Source organism: Choloepus didactylus, chromosome 15 (genome assembly GCF_015220235.1).
Source record: "Choloepus didactylus isolate mChoDid1 chromosome 15, mChoDid1.pri, whole genome shotgun sequence".
Taxonomy (NCBI): domain Eukaryota; kingdom Metazoa; phylum Chordata; class Mammalia; order Pilosa; family Megalonychidae; genus Choloepus; species Choloepus didactylus.
Window position 1 is genome coordinate 71,435,078 of NC_051321.1, and position 14,327 is coordinate 71,449,404.

The 14,327-nt window shown below is 47.1% G+C and overlaps 1 protein-coding gene across 1 annotated transcript in view; it reads right to left on the reverse strand.

Moving 5' to 3' along the window:
* Window positions 1-1,129: 1,129 nt before the first annotated feature.
* DUSP29 (dual specificity phosphatase 29) overlaps window positions 1,130-14,327 on the reverse strand; it is a 31,010-nt gene continuing 17,812 nt past the window's right edge. Inside the window, exons 2-3 of the mRNA XM_037803903.1 lie at window positions 11,306-11,526; window positions 1,130-1,371 (exon numbers count right to left, since the gene is read on the reverse strand). Of these exons, the coding sequence (XP_037659831.1) occupies window positions 1,130-1,371; window positions 11,306-11,526 (463 nt within the window). The remainder of the gene's footprint in view (window positions 1,372-11,305; window positions 11,527-14,327) is intronic.

Genomic DNA, 14,327 nt, shown 5'->3' on the forward strand with positions numbered 1-14,327 from the left:
TCCCCATCAACTTCTCTCTTAGGGTTCTATCAGATCTAGGGTTCTGGTTCTAGAAGCCATCCCTCCCCACTTCATGCCTGCTGCTGCTTTCTCCTCAAGAATGAAAATCACATGATCATAGGGGCTGGCCTGACACTCAGGGAGGGGAACGCCATACCTGGGCTCTCCCACTCCACAACAGACACATTTGGAAATACTTTCTGGTGTGACTGAAACAAGGCAGAGTTGCTGTAACTAGAATTAATGTGAAAGGTGCTTACCTGAGTTCTGTTTCTCTGAAGATTATCTCCTCCCTCTTTTTTCCCCAAAATTGTATAGTCAAACTCTTACTTGTCCAGGTTTCTCACAACTCTAAATTTTTTTGGGTAGTGGCTCTGACTAAGAGTCTAAAGAGCCCTGGCTGTCAGTTCTCCAAACCTGGGTCCTGAGGGTGGTTGGGAAGCTAAAGCAGAGGCCTCCGTACTGGGAGCCCAGGACCCCCACATCCCAGCCTTACCCACTGATTTGTTCTGTGCAGTTTCCAGGGATGCATCTATCGATGGTGAGACTCAAGCCTGAGGCTTCTATTGAAAGGATAGAACAGACCGCAGGAGACTAAAGAAACGTGGGATGCCAAAGGGAGGGAACTTGCTAATAAGAGTGCCAACTCACGAAACATGGCTCTCCCAGATGCTTTTCTGTGGTTAGAAAACCAGTTCATGTTTAAAAATTATTTTTCTAAGACTGTGACTTTCCTTTCAGACAAAGCCAAACATTTAATCACAGCACAATGCCTCCACATTTTAAAATCCTTTTCTGCTTCCACCTTACCAAGAAAAAAACAAGAAAAAAACAAAAACAATACAGGAGTCTTTGTGTAGAAGTGTGAGCTCATCTGTAACCAATTCTGCTGAGCAGCCCTTCTCCCTCATTTCACTGTGAAGCCAAATTCTTGGCCCTGCCAAGGGGGCAGCTTTTGAATCCTCTCTGCTCACTGGCACACACCCAAGAAGTCTGAGATTGTTTGGAAGAAGTCAAGCCATGGTTTCACTGTTCCTGCTCCATGACAAACGAAGTCACAAGACAGAGCTATGTTCAGCCTTCCCCTCTCCGTCCCCGAGTGTCCCTGCTCACGCCCGTGAGGAGGGTCCTACGACTCTTTCTCACCGGCGTCCTCATTGTCCCCACACTGGGCCTGCCGCCTCTGCTGCACCAGCTGCTTGTCCAGCTCTCGGAGCTGCTTCAGAAAGCCCCGGTTGGGGAGGACACAGCGGTTCCTGGCCACTTGTTGGATGGCATCCACCAAGGTCATGTTCCTGTGGATCATCAGGTAGGCCAGGACCAGGGTTGCCGAGCGGCTGCGGCCCATAGCGCAGTGAACCAGGATCTTATCTGCAGAGGAAGTGGGGGGAAGAGACACCCATGGTGATGGGCAGACAGGGTGGCAGGGTGGGCGAGGGCATGTGTGCGGGCAAGGGCAGCCCCGCTCAAATCCAGATTCTCCCTCCCACTGTTGCATGACCCTGGGCGGGTTATACAATGGGCGTGCACCTCAACTTCCCCATTTGTAAAATGGGAATAATGACAGACTCTTCAGAGAGTTGTTGGTGGGCAGGTAATTTGTGTAAAGCACTTAGCACACTGCCTGGCACACACCAGAGGCCTGGAGTGGCAGATATTATTATTGCCCCAGTAAGGAAGAAGAGGAGGGAGATAAAATGATATCGTCTTCCCTGCCTGCCAAAGTACATCTAAGTGAGAACTCCTAAATCAGGGGACCCAAGAAAGAACTCTATGGGTTTTTAAAAAAACTGTGTATTCATTTATTTTAAATAGGGCTGTCACTAGAGTTCAAATTTCAAACAATACAAAAGGATACTCATGGGAAAGCCTCCCTCCCACCCAGCTCCTCAGTTTCCAGAAGCAACAGTCATTACCCATTTCTTCTTCCAGAGAAGAAGAATCTGCTCTTGTACAAGGCAAAATTTTATTTCTTCTCTTCTTTTGCTTGCCCAAATGTTAGCAAGCTTTACACACTGTTCTATACTTTGCTTCTTCCATTTAACAATATACCTTGGAGACCTTTGGATATCAGCAGAGGAAGAGTTTTGTCTTCTTTATTCTTTTTTTCTTGTGGCTGCATAGGGTTCCCCTGGATGGATGGACCACAAGCAACTTTAAATGGAAATGCATTCTATGGGAGACCCTGGAATGACCATCCCATCCATGGGCCAGAGGTGGAATGGAGAGGAACGCATAGTTTCTGCACTGTTTGCAGTGCTGCTGGATGTTGGCCCTGGGTTAGGAGAGAGCTTTCTCCAGTCCCAGATGGCCCTCTGCCCTGCTGAGCTGGTGGGCATGGGCTGCACGCCGGGGAGTCCGTGAGCATCCACACGGCCACAGGAGCCTGCAGAACCCTGGCCCCCCTTCTTGCAGACGTGGGTTCTCAACGTCGCCCTGCTCCTAACTGCCAGCCAGGTGACGGGTAAGTCACAGAGTCTCTGAAGCCTCACTTTCCTTCAACTATCAAATGGGGGAGCAAAATCCAGTCCGCAGTGAGCAAAACCGATTCAGTAGAAATCACATGGTCAGATTTTTAAAATATGGAAAGAGCTCTACTGTGCCATGTGGTAAAGGCAGGAAATGAGTCTTCTTACAACTTCAATTACCTACCATACTGTCTAGACCAGTGGTTTTCCAGGTGTGATCCACAAACCCCTGGGGAGTCCTTTCAGGGGGATCCATAAGGTCAGTACGATTTTCATACTCATACAATGGTGATGTTTGCCTCTTTCACAGTGTTGACATTTGCACTGATGGTGCAAAAATAATAGTGGGCCTTGTGAATCACACTCCCTTTATCCAGTGTATAGATGGATGAGTAGAAAAATGGGGACAAAAACTAAATGAAAAATAGGGTGGGATGGGGGGAATGATTTGGATGTTCTTTTTTACTTTTATATATGATGGAACTATGAACAGTTGATTGCACACCATGGATGATTGTATGGTATGGGAATATATCTCAATAAAACTGAATTTAATTAAAAAATATAGTGGGTAAAATTGCTGGTGCCTGAATCATGGCAGAGACATCAGACTATTCTAGGGGTCATTATATTCTTTACCACCACACACTCTAAGGGGGAAAAAAAACAGTTTCCCTTAACAATGTCCTTGATGAAGCAATAGAAATTACTTTTATCAAATTTCAGCCTTTGCGTACACTACTTAATATTCTGTGTGATGAAATGGGAAGTACACGTAAAGCACTTTGGCTGCACACTAAACTACGATGGTTGTCTCAAAAGAAAGTACATGGGAGCTTGAGTTGCAAGCTGAACTAGCCACTTTTTAATGAAACACCATTTTACTTGAAAAAATGAATGACAGGAAAACCATGGTTATTTAAAGCAGGGTATTTGGCAGACCTTTTCTCAAAAGTGAACAAAGTGAGCCTGTCAGTTCAAAGAAAACAACTGTCAGCATTTGTTGTCAGTGTTAAATGCAAGTTTTCAAGCAAACATTGGAATTTTGGAAAGCTTGTATCTACCACTGTGAGCATGACAGTTTCCCAGTACTTTAAGATTTTTCTAAGAGAGGTGGTGATATTAACAAAAGTGACTTTTTGGAAAAGTATAATGAAAAGTATCAACCTCTGGAAGATCTGCATAACTCAGTGAGCCATAATTTTCCAGAAGACCAAAGCAAGATATTACAAAATCAAGCATGGGTAAAAGATCAAAGTGCAAGACAGCCAATGGATTTTAACTTAACAATATGAAATTTATTGATGTGGTTTCAGATTCCACATCACAACTAACCTCAAAGATAGTATCAATTGTTGCATTTCAGTGTACTATCAGAGAAGAGTATCCACAGTTAACTGAAAAGACTTAAAATATTCCTCCCTTTCCAACTATATATCTGAGTCAGACTAGATTTTCTTCATATACTTCAACCACAACAACATATTCCAACAGACTGAATGCAGAAGCAGATGTGAGAATCTAACTGAATATTATGCCTAACATTAAAGAGATTTGCAAAAATGTAAAATCATGCCACTCTTCTCCCCAATTTTATTTTTGAAAACACAATTATCTTTATGTAAAAATGTTATGATGTTAATATGCAATGGTTTTATTTCATTATTTTTAAGTGAATGACTATTTTAAAAAATTTCTCAGTTTAAATTTCTAAAAGGGTAAATATTGGAATAGTCCACATAAACAAAAGCTCTTTACAGTCTTCAATAATTTTTGATAGTGTAAAGGGGTTCTGAGACCAAAAAGTTCAAGAACCAGAGGTCTAGAAGAATCTCCACCAGAAAAAAGCTCTTTGGCCACTACCATGTCATGAGCTGAGCCCAGCTGAGAAGCCATCAGAACAGCTTCCCTCTCTAGGCCTCCATTTGTGACATTCTAGAACTCACAGAGTGTATCAGCACACTCTCATTTCATCCTTGGTACAATCCTTCAAGGTTTTATGATCATTGTCCCTGCTTTACAGGTGGGGAAGCAGGCTGAGAAAGGTGAAATGGCTCACCAGGTGTCACGCAGAAAGCTGGTAGCAGCCCTAGAAATATAGTTCGATGCAACATGTTATTGAAGTCCTACTGCGTGTAGGCCACTGACCACTGTGTTTAGAGCTGGGGACACAGAATGTAATGAGCTCAGGCTCTCTGGCCATCCCCACCACTGCCACCACTGACATCCCAGTGGCCGCCCTGCCCTGCAGTTGTGGGATTGCTCTGCTTGGGTTGAGCTGGCTGGGACAGCTTGAGCTGTGGGACCCCAGGGATGTCCCTGTTCCTGAATCTCGGGCCTGGGGCCTGTGAGGATGACCAAGAAGACATTCCTGGACAGTGATGGGTTTCCGGAACATCAGCAGGATCTGAGCACAGCTTGATAAAGAACACTTCTGAATGGCTGCAGCTCCCCTGTGTCCCTCTCACCCCCACCACCTCACCTTCCTCATGGGACCAGGCCCAGGACAGGGAAGGATGTCAGCAGCCTCTGCAGGAGAGGAAATCCCAGAGGCCTTGAACACCAGGCAACCAGGGTTTTCTCTCCATATGCACCATGCCTGGCACAGAGAAGTGCTCTGTATCACTGTTAGTTTAAAAAAAAATTTTTTTTAATACCATGCATGAAATACAGGATTCCCATATACCACCCTATTATCAACACCTTGCACTGGTGTGAAACATTTGTTACAGTTGATGATAGCACATTTTTATAATTGTTTTATTAACTACAGTCCATGATTTAACTCAGCATTCACTGTTTGTTTGTGCGGTTCCATAGATTTTTTTTTAAAGTTTTATTCTATTGCCAGATATACAATCTAACATTTCCCCTTTCAACCACATTCAAATATATAATTCAGTGCCTTAATTACATTCACAATGCTGTAAAATGTAATTTTAATTGAGGTGCAATTCACCCAACATAAAATTAACCATTTTAAAGTGAACGATTCAGTGGCATTTAGAACATGCACCACCCCTATCTAGCCTACACATCTTCATCCCACCTGTGCCAGTTTGTATATATTATGTCCCCCAGAAAAAGCCATATTCTTTAATGCAATCTTGTGGAGGCAGATTTATTAATCTTTCTGATTAGGGTGTGATCTTTTGATTGAGTGTTTCCATGGTGATGTGACCCACCCAACTGTAGGTAATACCTTTGATTAGCTTATCTCCATGGAGGTTTTACCCCATCTATTCAGCGTGGGTCTTAACTAAATCACTGGAGTCCTGTAAGAGCTCACAGACAAAAGGAGCTCAGTGCTGCAGCTGAGAGAGACTTTTGGAGAGATGCTTGGGAGCTGTCTGCTTTGGGGATGCTAGCCCAGAGTTTGCTCTGGAGAAGCTAAGAGAGACAAGCCCAGAGACATTTTGGAGAAAGCCATTTTGATACCAGAACCCTGGAACAGATGCCAGCCATGTGCCTTCCCAGCTAACAGAGGTTTTCCGGACACCATTGGCTATTCTTTGGTGAAGGTATCCTCCTGTTGATGCCTTAGTGGGACACTTTTATGGCCTTAGAACTATAAATTTGTAACCTAATAAACCTCCTTTATAAAAGCCAATCCATTTCGGGTGTTATGCATAAGGCAGCATTAGCAAACTGGAACAACAGCCAAAGGAAACCCTGTTCCCAGGAAGCAAAATGTTTATTTTGTCATAATTTGTATTCATGCATCTGCACATGCTAATGGGGTGGCCCTCAAGCCCCACCCCTCCACTTGGAGAGCTCGCAGGTGTGCCGCCAGGCCCTCCTTGTCCTTTTGCACCTTGGCCTGAAAGGAGGCAAGGAGCAGGAGCCCTGCTTCTCTGTTGCTGGAGCAGCTTTGGGGGAGGCTGTGCTCCTAGGGTGAGGCTGCATCTGGCCGCATGAGCGTCTGCCTCTGGCATTCTAATCCCTACAGACGTTTCCAGAGGCTGCCGGGCCCCTTGCCAGCTCTGTTGATAACTAAAGCGTTTCTTCCTCTCCTGGCAAAAAGGGTAATTCTTTCTGTCGTGACTGAATACTTGAAACAGACAAAAGCTGTAGTTCATTAAGCCATTGGGGGGGCCTGCAGTCTGTTAAGGAGAAAGAGGAGGAGGGAGATCGAGGGGGAGGGGAGAGAGAAGGGACTCAGGCCAGGAGCTCCAGGAGCTGAGTTTCCAAAGCGGCCCCAATGCTGCCAGCCGTGTGAACCGCAGGCCTCCCAGGGGAAAAGTGTCTGTCGCTCTCTGGAGGCCTTAGGTGGGGGGATTGGCTCTGACCGCTTTCCTCCCCAGGGCCTGTCCCCAGACTCCCAGGGCACCCTCTGCAGTTCTGCTAAGCTCCAGGCATCAGGGCCGAGCCTTAGAGGGTGGGGAACTGCCCTCAAGAGTTAGCAAAGAGACGCTGGGCAAGGAAGGATGTGTTCAGCCTTCCCCCAGCTAGCACCACTAACACCAGAGAAACTAGGAGGCTCTCCGTGAGGTCGACACCAGCTAGCCTCAGAGTTGGCATCTTCCAGATGAGTGGCTTTCCAAGGTTTTTGTGTATGACACCCAGTCCACAACATGATAAAATTGATGACTAACACGCAGCTTCACTCTGTCCTCATCCTCTTCCAAGTACTTCATCACAGTCAATCCTCACCACAACCCAAAGGGGTAGATGACTTCATTATCTGCAGTTTACAGCTGAAGTGCAGAGAAGGGACTTGCCCACATCACACAGCTAGGAAGTGACAGACCCAGGCCTTCTGATGCTGGAGTCCACGCTCTTAAATGGGGTGCCATGTTGCAAGTGTGCATATCTACACAATATGCACATTTACTGCAGGAAATGCCTGCTATTTTCTATTCTTTTCTAATCTTTTTTTTTTAAGACATGCTGGTCACACCTACTAAAATGATTTATGACCTCCTAATAGGTCACAATCTCTGTTTGAAAAGTGCTGGTTTGGATTAAATATTTTCCCTTTGGCCTTTACGAAAAGGTGAAGTCCCACAATCTTATGAAGAAAATCCAAATTCAAAACCTCTGCTGCTTTTCAAATGCAGGTTCTCAGCGCACTGAGGGAAGAAGGTAAGTGTCTATGTCACGCAAATCCAACACAGGGCCAAGTTTATTAATCTCCCAAGCCCCCTACCCTGCCCCTCGTAAGCAACCCTCTTTGGTCTTGTGAGATGCCGTTGCCCATCTCCACTCGCTGTCTTGGAACCTCTGTGTAAAGGCAGAGTTCACACTTCCCCCAAAACAGTTGTGGGTGTGTGGAAGTCCTCAGGAAAAAGGGGGCAAGGAGTGTCACATGAACGGCCTGGGCAGGGGGTGGGGGCGGGGGCTGCTGTAAGGCAGGAGATGCTTAAAATGCTCCATGAAAATCTGGTTTGGTTAACGCTTAGAAGCACCAGAGAAGCAACCTCCTGCTTGAAAGCAGACTTCATTTATTTATTCATACCTACCTTATCTATAATATATTTTATGATGGCTTCAAAAGCAGATCATGGACCGATTATTTGTTTGTTGGAAAGAAAGGAAGAAAGAAAAAAGAAAGGAAGGAAGGAAGGAAGTGGAATGATGATACTGAAATCTGCTCGTCAGAGCTTAATAATATCTGCGCTGCCATTTCTTAAAAGATTTCATTAAATTAAAACCACACTGATTCCCCCCTGCAGATGCTGCACCAGGAGTCGTCAATGAAGTCCAAATGGGTTTCCCGTGGCAGTATGTTGTCAGTACTTCTTTGTCTGATGAAGAATGACAAGTTCAGTTGTTTCAAATCCTGTAACCAGTTGGAAAGACTTGCTTTCCGTGATATTTGGTGACCTCCTATACAGCAAAATGTCCAGCTACTCAAAACAAGGGCAAAGGGCCCTTCTTTGAGGCTGAGAGCAGAAGGCGCCCCCATGGGCAGGGGGATGGCCTCGGAGCCGTCTGCTTGGCTCGGTGACCCTGGGCACCTCACTTGGCTTCTCAGGGCCTCTGTGTCCCCAGCTGTCAGGCCAGGACACTGGTTTAGCTTATCGCTAAGACTTTTCAAGAGTGCTGGGGTTGCCTGGACAGGGGAGGAGTTGGAGGAGGCCCCATGGGGCTCATTACAGGGACCACAAGTGCAGCCCCACAATACCACAAGGGACACTTTTACAGAAAGGGATCAAGACTGGCTGTGAGGTGGGAAATGGTGTGCACTTGGCCAAAACTAGTCAAGGAAACGTGTGAAGGACGAGAAGGCCTCTCGGCGCCTGGCCTTTTGGCCACACTGTCCCTCCACACTTCTTACATCAAGTGTAACAGTAAACACACGAATGGGGCTGGCCCGAAACTGCCACCATGGTGCCAACCAGGCTGTGTAGGCTGTGTCCTCCCTTCCCTAGGGCAGGCCTTCCACGATGCCCTGTGAGCGAATGAGCATCTTGTTTTGTTATTCTGACCCCTCGGGGCACAGATTACAAACAATGGCCATCAGATTTCTTTTGTTTGGCCTGGGCAGCACTTTAAGACCTTTTTAATTTGTTGCCAACAGTTAAAAATTGAGTGACTTTACATAAAAATCCAGAGGCGAAACTTCTCTTGAAAAGGCAGAAGATCCCCATATCCCCTCTGATTCTCCCAAGACAACAACTGGCTGGGGCTGAGTCAAAGGGGTGTGGGGCTCTCTGCTTAGCCACAAGGGTCGCCTCCTCACACCCCCAATCCCTCATCTGCAGTCAGCTTCATTCATTTATGCTCTCTGCCAGGTCCTGAAGGGGTGACGTTTGAGTCCTTGACTTGAGGGTATCTTAGGTTAGGTGAGTGCAAAGGGTGCAAAGAACTGAGTTCAGCAGGCCCCCTGGCAAGGGGATTATGTCCTGCAAACCATTCCCAGCCAGCCGGGCTGATCCCCATATCCCCACCCGCCCATTCTATCCATGCTTGTTCTCTGATCTGTGTTTGTCTCTTCCCTCTTCCCTCTCTTTGTTAGGTGCCTGCGGCCACCTGGTCTACCAGCCATAATCCCCGCCAGCCTGACACCTCCCCATCGGGGCTCTGTGATCTCAGAGCCCCATTCTTTGCCAGTTTGGCAGTGAGGGGCAGACCCGAAAATGGCATATCAGGAAACTAAGAGAAGCTGTCATGTGTGTATCATACTAGTTCAAAGTTGGAATGTTTTTTTTCCATTTTTTTTTCTTTTGGGATTGGAAAATTTATTATTATTATTATGTGCAAGTGCTGGTGTGGTTATATGCTTCCTGGTATATGACCTCTCTTTATCAAACACATCTGAGAACCTGCTGTGCACCAGGGTCTATGCTAAGTGCTTTGTGTGGTTTACTGCTGATCCTCATTATAAACCTTCAAGGTAAACATCTTCATCACCAGATGGAGAAACCAAGGATCAGAGAAATCACATCGTTAAGTTGTGCAGCATGAATTTGAACCCAGCCCTGTCTTTTTCAAAGCCTGGCAGACTCCTTCCATTAAGGAGAAGGTCTAAGGTATTGTAAAGGTTAGTGAACACGTTAAACAGAAACTGAGGGATTGGGTTGTTGTGGTTTTGTTTTTTCACATCATATATAGTTTCCATTAACAAATTCTGAGGCAAATTTTACCTCATGGTGATGTGACAGAGTCCCATTGCTTTATCGATCCTGTTTGGAAACCCAGAATGAAACCCAAAAGATGGTCCCTAAATAGACTCATAAAGGGACAACTTAGACAGGAGGCATCCCCTCCACAAGCACTTCAGCTCTATGGGATTTTCTCATTGTGGTATTGCTTTCTGATCCCAAACAATGACAAGCTGTTCGTGGCTGTGACTGGCCAGTCCATCAGTCAGTGAGCCTGGTAATCCCACCCTCTTATGGCAAGAAAGGGTTTCAGTAACTGGAAACCCTGAGTTATGTGATGGCCCACAAAGGGGTGTGATTCCTGGAAAGGGGCTGAAGTCAGAACACTGATTAGGAAGTCAAGTCCCTCTGGCCTCTGTGGAATGCCACTAAAATACACCCTGCAGCAAACACTGGCATATTGTCTAACCCATTATGCACACTTAAGCTGTTCCCTTTCCTTCAAAATAGCCTTGTATTAGATTAGGGCAGCTAAAACTGCATTTTGAGGGCAAGGACTAGGACTGTGATTTAAAGGATGGAAAATTAAGGTTAGTAAATGTGGACATTGGGGTGCAGAGCCCAGATTCTCAAAAATACTTTGCCATTTATAAAGCCCAGGTTGCTAGCTGTCTGGGGGAGGGGAGAGGCCTCACTAAGGACCGAGGGTGACAAGGAGGGGGCTGGTGAAGGTGGGGGTTTGGGCTTGGATGGTTGGCAGGAGAACTTAAGGTCTCTTCATGGATTCCCACTCGAGTGGGCTCCCTAAGAGTTTCCTGGCATTGAAGCCCTAGGCTACTGGTAAGGTTGGGCCCAGGCACAGTGAGTGTTAAGACCACAGTTCCAGCTTTAAGGACACCTAGACCGCCTCCGCTGTCTGAAGGATTAGATCCCTGGGGAGGAGAGATGCAGGCCAAATACGTATCCCCTTCACCCTCCCGATTCATTTTCCCCAGAGCCGCAGTGAAGGCCTGAACCTCATCGAGCCCCTGTGGGGGTGGCGGGTCCTCAAACGTGCACATCCTTCAAGGGCTCAGAGATTACCTCCTCAGTCACCAACAACCCTCCAGGGACCGCTTTAGGAGGAACACAGTCTTAGGGTGAGGCGCTTCCGGTCTGGGCCGGGGGCGGGGCTACGTGGAAAGCGGGGTCGGGCCGCAACGGGGCGGGGCCTTGGGTTGGGCCGGGGGCGGGGCCGGGGCTGGGGGCGGGGCCTTGGGTTGGGCCGCGGGCGGGGCTCGGCTCTCTTACTGCGGTCGTCGCGGAGCGCTGCGTGGATGAAGGCGGCCGCGGTGTGGAAGAAGACGCTGAGGTCGAAGGTGGGCAGGTCATCGGCCTCCACGCCGTGGTACTCTATGGCCATGTCGCGGTAGTAGTCGGGCCCGGTGTCCACGTTCCAGCGGCCGTGGGCCGCGTTCAGCACGTGCGTGAAGCCCGCCTTCTGCAGCTGGTAGCGGTCCAGCGCCGTTGCCCTGGGCACAAGGGAGAGAAGCGGGTCGGACGAGGCCGGGAGCTAGGGGGGAGCCGGTGGGCTGCCCACGGGTGTCTCCCGTCGTTTCTGGCTTCCACAATAACTACTAGTCGTGGCAAACAAAAGGCTTCTCTCGTTCCAAAGCCCTGCCCGGACGGCGCCATTTCGTGTTTCTGGTCCAGCCGCATTGAGACGGGAGAAGGATGGAGGAGGCTGGGGTTGGTGGCGTGTTCATTCCTCCGTTTGCTCTTTTTTTAAAAAAAACTTGATCGAAAAATTAAAAAACAAACAAGAAAATACCCCCGCAACATTTCAAACAAAATAAAGCAAAGGATTAAGAAAAACAAATCCATTCGCTCTTAAGCCATCCACCCAATGAATGGTTTAAGGCAGGTCTTTCAGTGTGGGAATTATGGGGGGGATTGGGAAAGTTCTTGATATTAATGTTTGTGGGATGAGGGAAACAATGCACAACAGTTGCTCGATAAGTGAGTCCTTTGTCCGCTGGGGTGAGGTCTTGTCATGAGGAGAGGGCTGTTTGAGCGGTCTCTTGTTTGGAAGCCTTGGTTTTAGGGACAGTTCTTGAAGCCCACAGTGACATTATGTACTGATTCACAGCCTTATCTCTAGAGGTTAAGAATATCCAGGAACAAAGAGTAAAGTGATGTTGAGGTAGGCAGTCTTGGGACATGAAGAGACTAAAAGGCAGCCTGGCTTGGGCAGCCCAGACAGAGGCTGTCAGAGGTAGCAGGAGGGATTTCTGGGGGCCTGTGAGCCTCTAGCCTGCTGCCAACCCTTGATGGGGGTGAAGAGGGAGGCAAAGACACGCCAAAGGAGAGGAAGTGGCACCACTTACTATTTGGAGGCTGGTGATAATGAAGACCTTTCAGAAAATATTCACTATTTCCTATAATCAATCGTTTATCCCCCAAATGATTTAGAATCTCTCGTGTGCCAGGTACTGTCTTGGGTGCAGATGATGAAGATGTGAAGTTAGCCAGGGTCCCTGGGGAAGGGGCAAATGAATAAACAAGATCATTTCCGATGGCAGTAAGTGCGGCGAAAGACTTCAAACTGTGTAATGAGGTACAGAATGACTGTGGGCTGCTTTAGAGAGAGTGGTGGCATTTAAGCTAAGACTTGAGGGATTGAGAAGGAACTTGGCAGGGGAAGAGCTGGGGGAAAAGTGTTTCATCCAGGCAGAGAGAAAGCAAGTGCAAAGAACAGAAAGGAGACCAGTGTGGCTGTCATAAGCAGTGGGGATGGTGGTTTGTGAGGAATCGGAAAGGTAGACAGTGGCTGGGTCACAGAGGACCACAGGAAAGAGTTTGGAGTTTTCTTGAGTATGATGGAATGTTGTTTTAAGCAGGAATTTTAAAAAGCAGGAGGTGAGTGTTTTCTTCTTTAGAGATCGGGCTGGTTTCCTGGTGGAGATGTTGGAGAGAGATGGTAATTAAGGCAAGGAGATCTGCTAGAGGTGTTCGCTGTTGTACAGCCAGGAGATGAAGGTGGCTTGGATGAGGGTGGTATCACTTAAGAAGGTCCAGAGACAAAATCAAGTTTCAGTGGCTGAGAGATTTCAACAGGAGTCGAGAGGTCATTCTGGAGGTTATTCTTATGCATTATATAGACATCTCTTTTTAGTTTGTAGTGTGTTAGAATAGCTGGAAGGAAATACCCGAAAATGTTGAATGGGAATCCAGTAGACTTGATTCTTGAAGACGATTGTGTAACTCTATAGCTTTTATGGTGTGACTGTGTAAGTGTCAAAACCTTGCAGCTGATACTCCCTTTATCCAGTGTATGGACAGGTGAGTAAGAAAATAAGGACAAAAAAGAAGTAATAGGGAGGGATAAGGGATATGGGATGTTTTGGGTGTTCTTTTTCTTTTTCTTTTTATTCTTTTTTTTTTTTTTGGAGTAATGAAATGTTCAAAAATTGTAGTGATGAATGCACGACTATATGATGACACTATGAACCACTGATTGTACACTTTGGATGATTATCTGGAATGTGAATATATCTCAATAAAATTGCATAAAAGAAAAAAAAAAAAAAGAATGGAGAGGCCTAGAAGAAAAGTAAAAGGATTCAAGATCTATTCTGAAAGAGGAACCAGCAGGACTTGCCTATGGATTGGGAACAGGGCAAGGGAAGGGGACTAATTCGGCCAGAGCATGGGATGTGAGAGGAGACTAAGGAAAGCTTTGGAGAGGGAGTGTAGGATTTGATCATGGAAGGGTGTGGGTGCCGAGATCTGTGTTTAGGAATCAAGGAGAGCTTTTGATAGTGTCTGGGGAGGGGTGACCCAGAGTGGTCTTTAAGAAGACATCTACCTCAGCAGCACCAAGAGCGGCTCTACAGCTTAGGGAAGAGGTGGGAGGGTGTGGAGGCATCATAGTAAGAGGACAAAGGACCAAGTGGCACTGTGCTCCAGTGGAGGGCTTGTCTCAGGGCCACGGTGGAAGGGCGTGGACAGAGGTGACAGTGCCAGACGCCGACATGGAACTATATCCAAGGCCCAGAGGAGCCCTGGACCAGAAACACATGCTGTGGCCCCTCAGCCAAGAGTCCCCACTCTGTCACTGGTTTCCTGGAGTTTTTTGTTTGCTGCAGTGGAGCCCAGCGTTCAGAAAGAGAAGCCTGAACATGGGCATCTAGTGTTTAGAAACATTTGAACATTTGAACACGTTGAACTGAGGCCTGGGGTGGGGGCTGCCTCCAAGCCCCCCTCTCTGACCCCCTGGGCTGGCGCTTGGTGCTGCCATCCTGACTTTGGAACACATTCTGCTTTCAGTTTT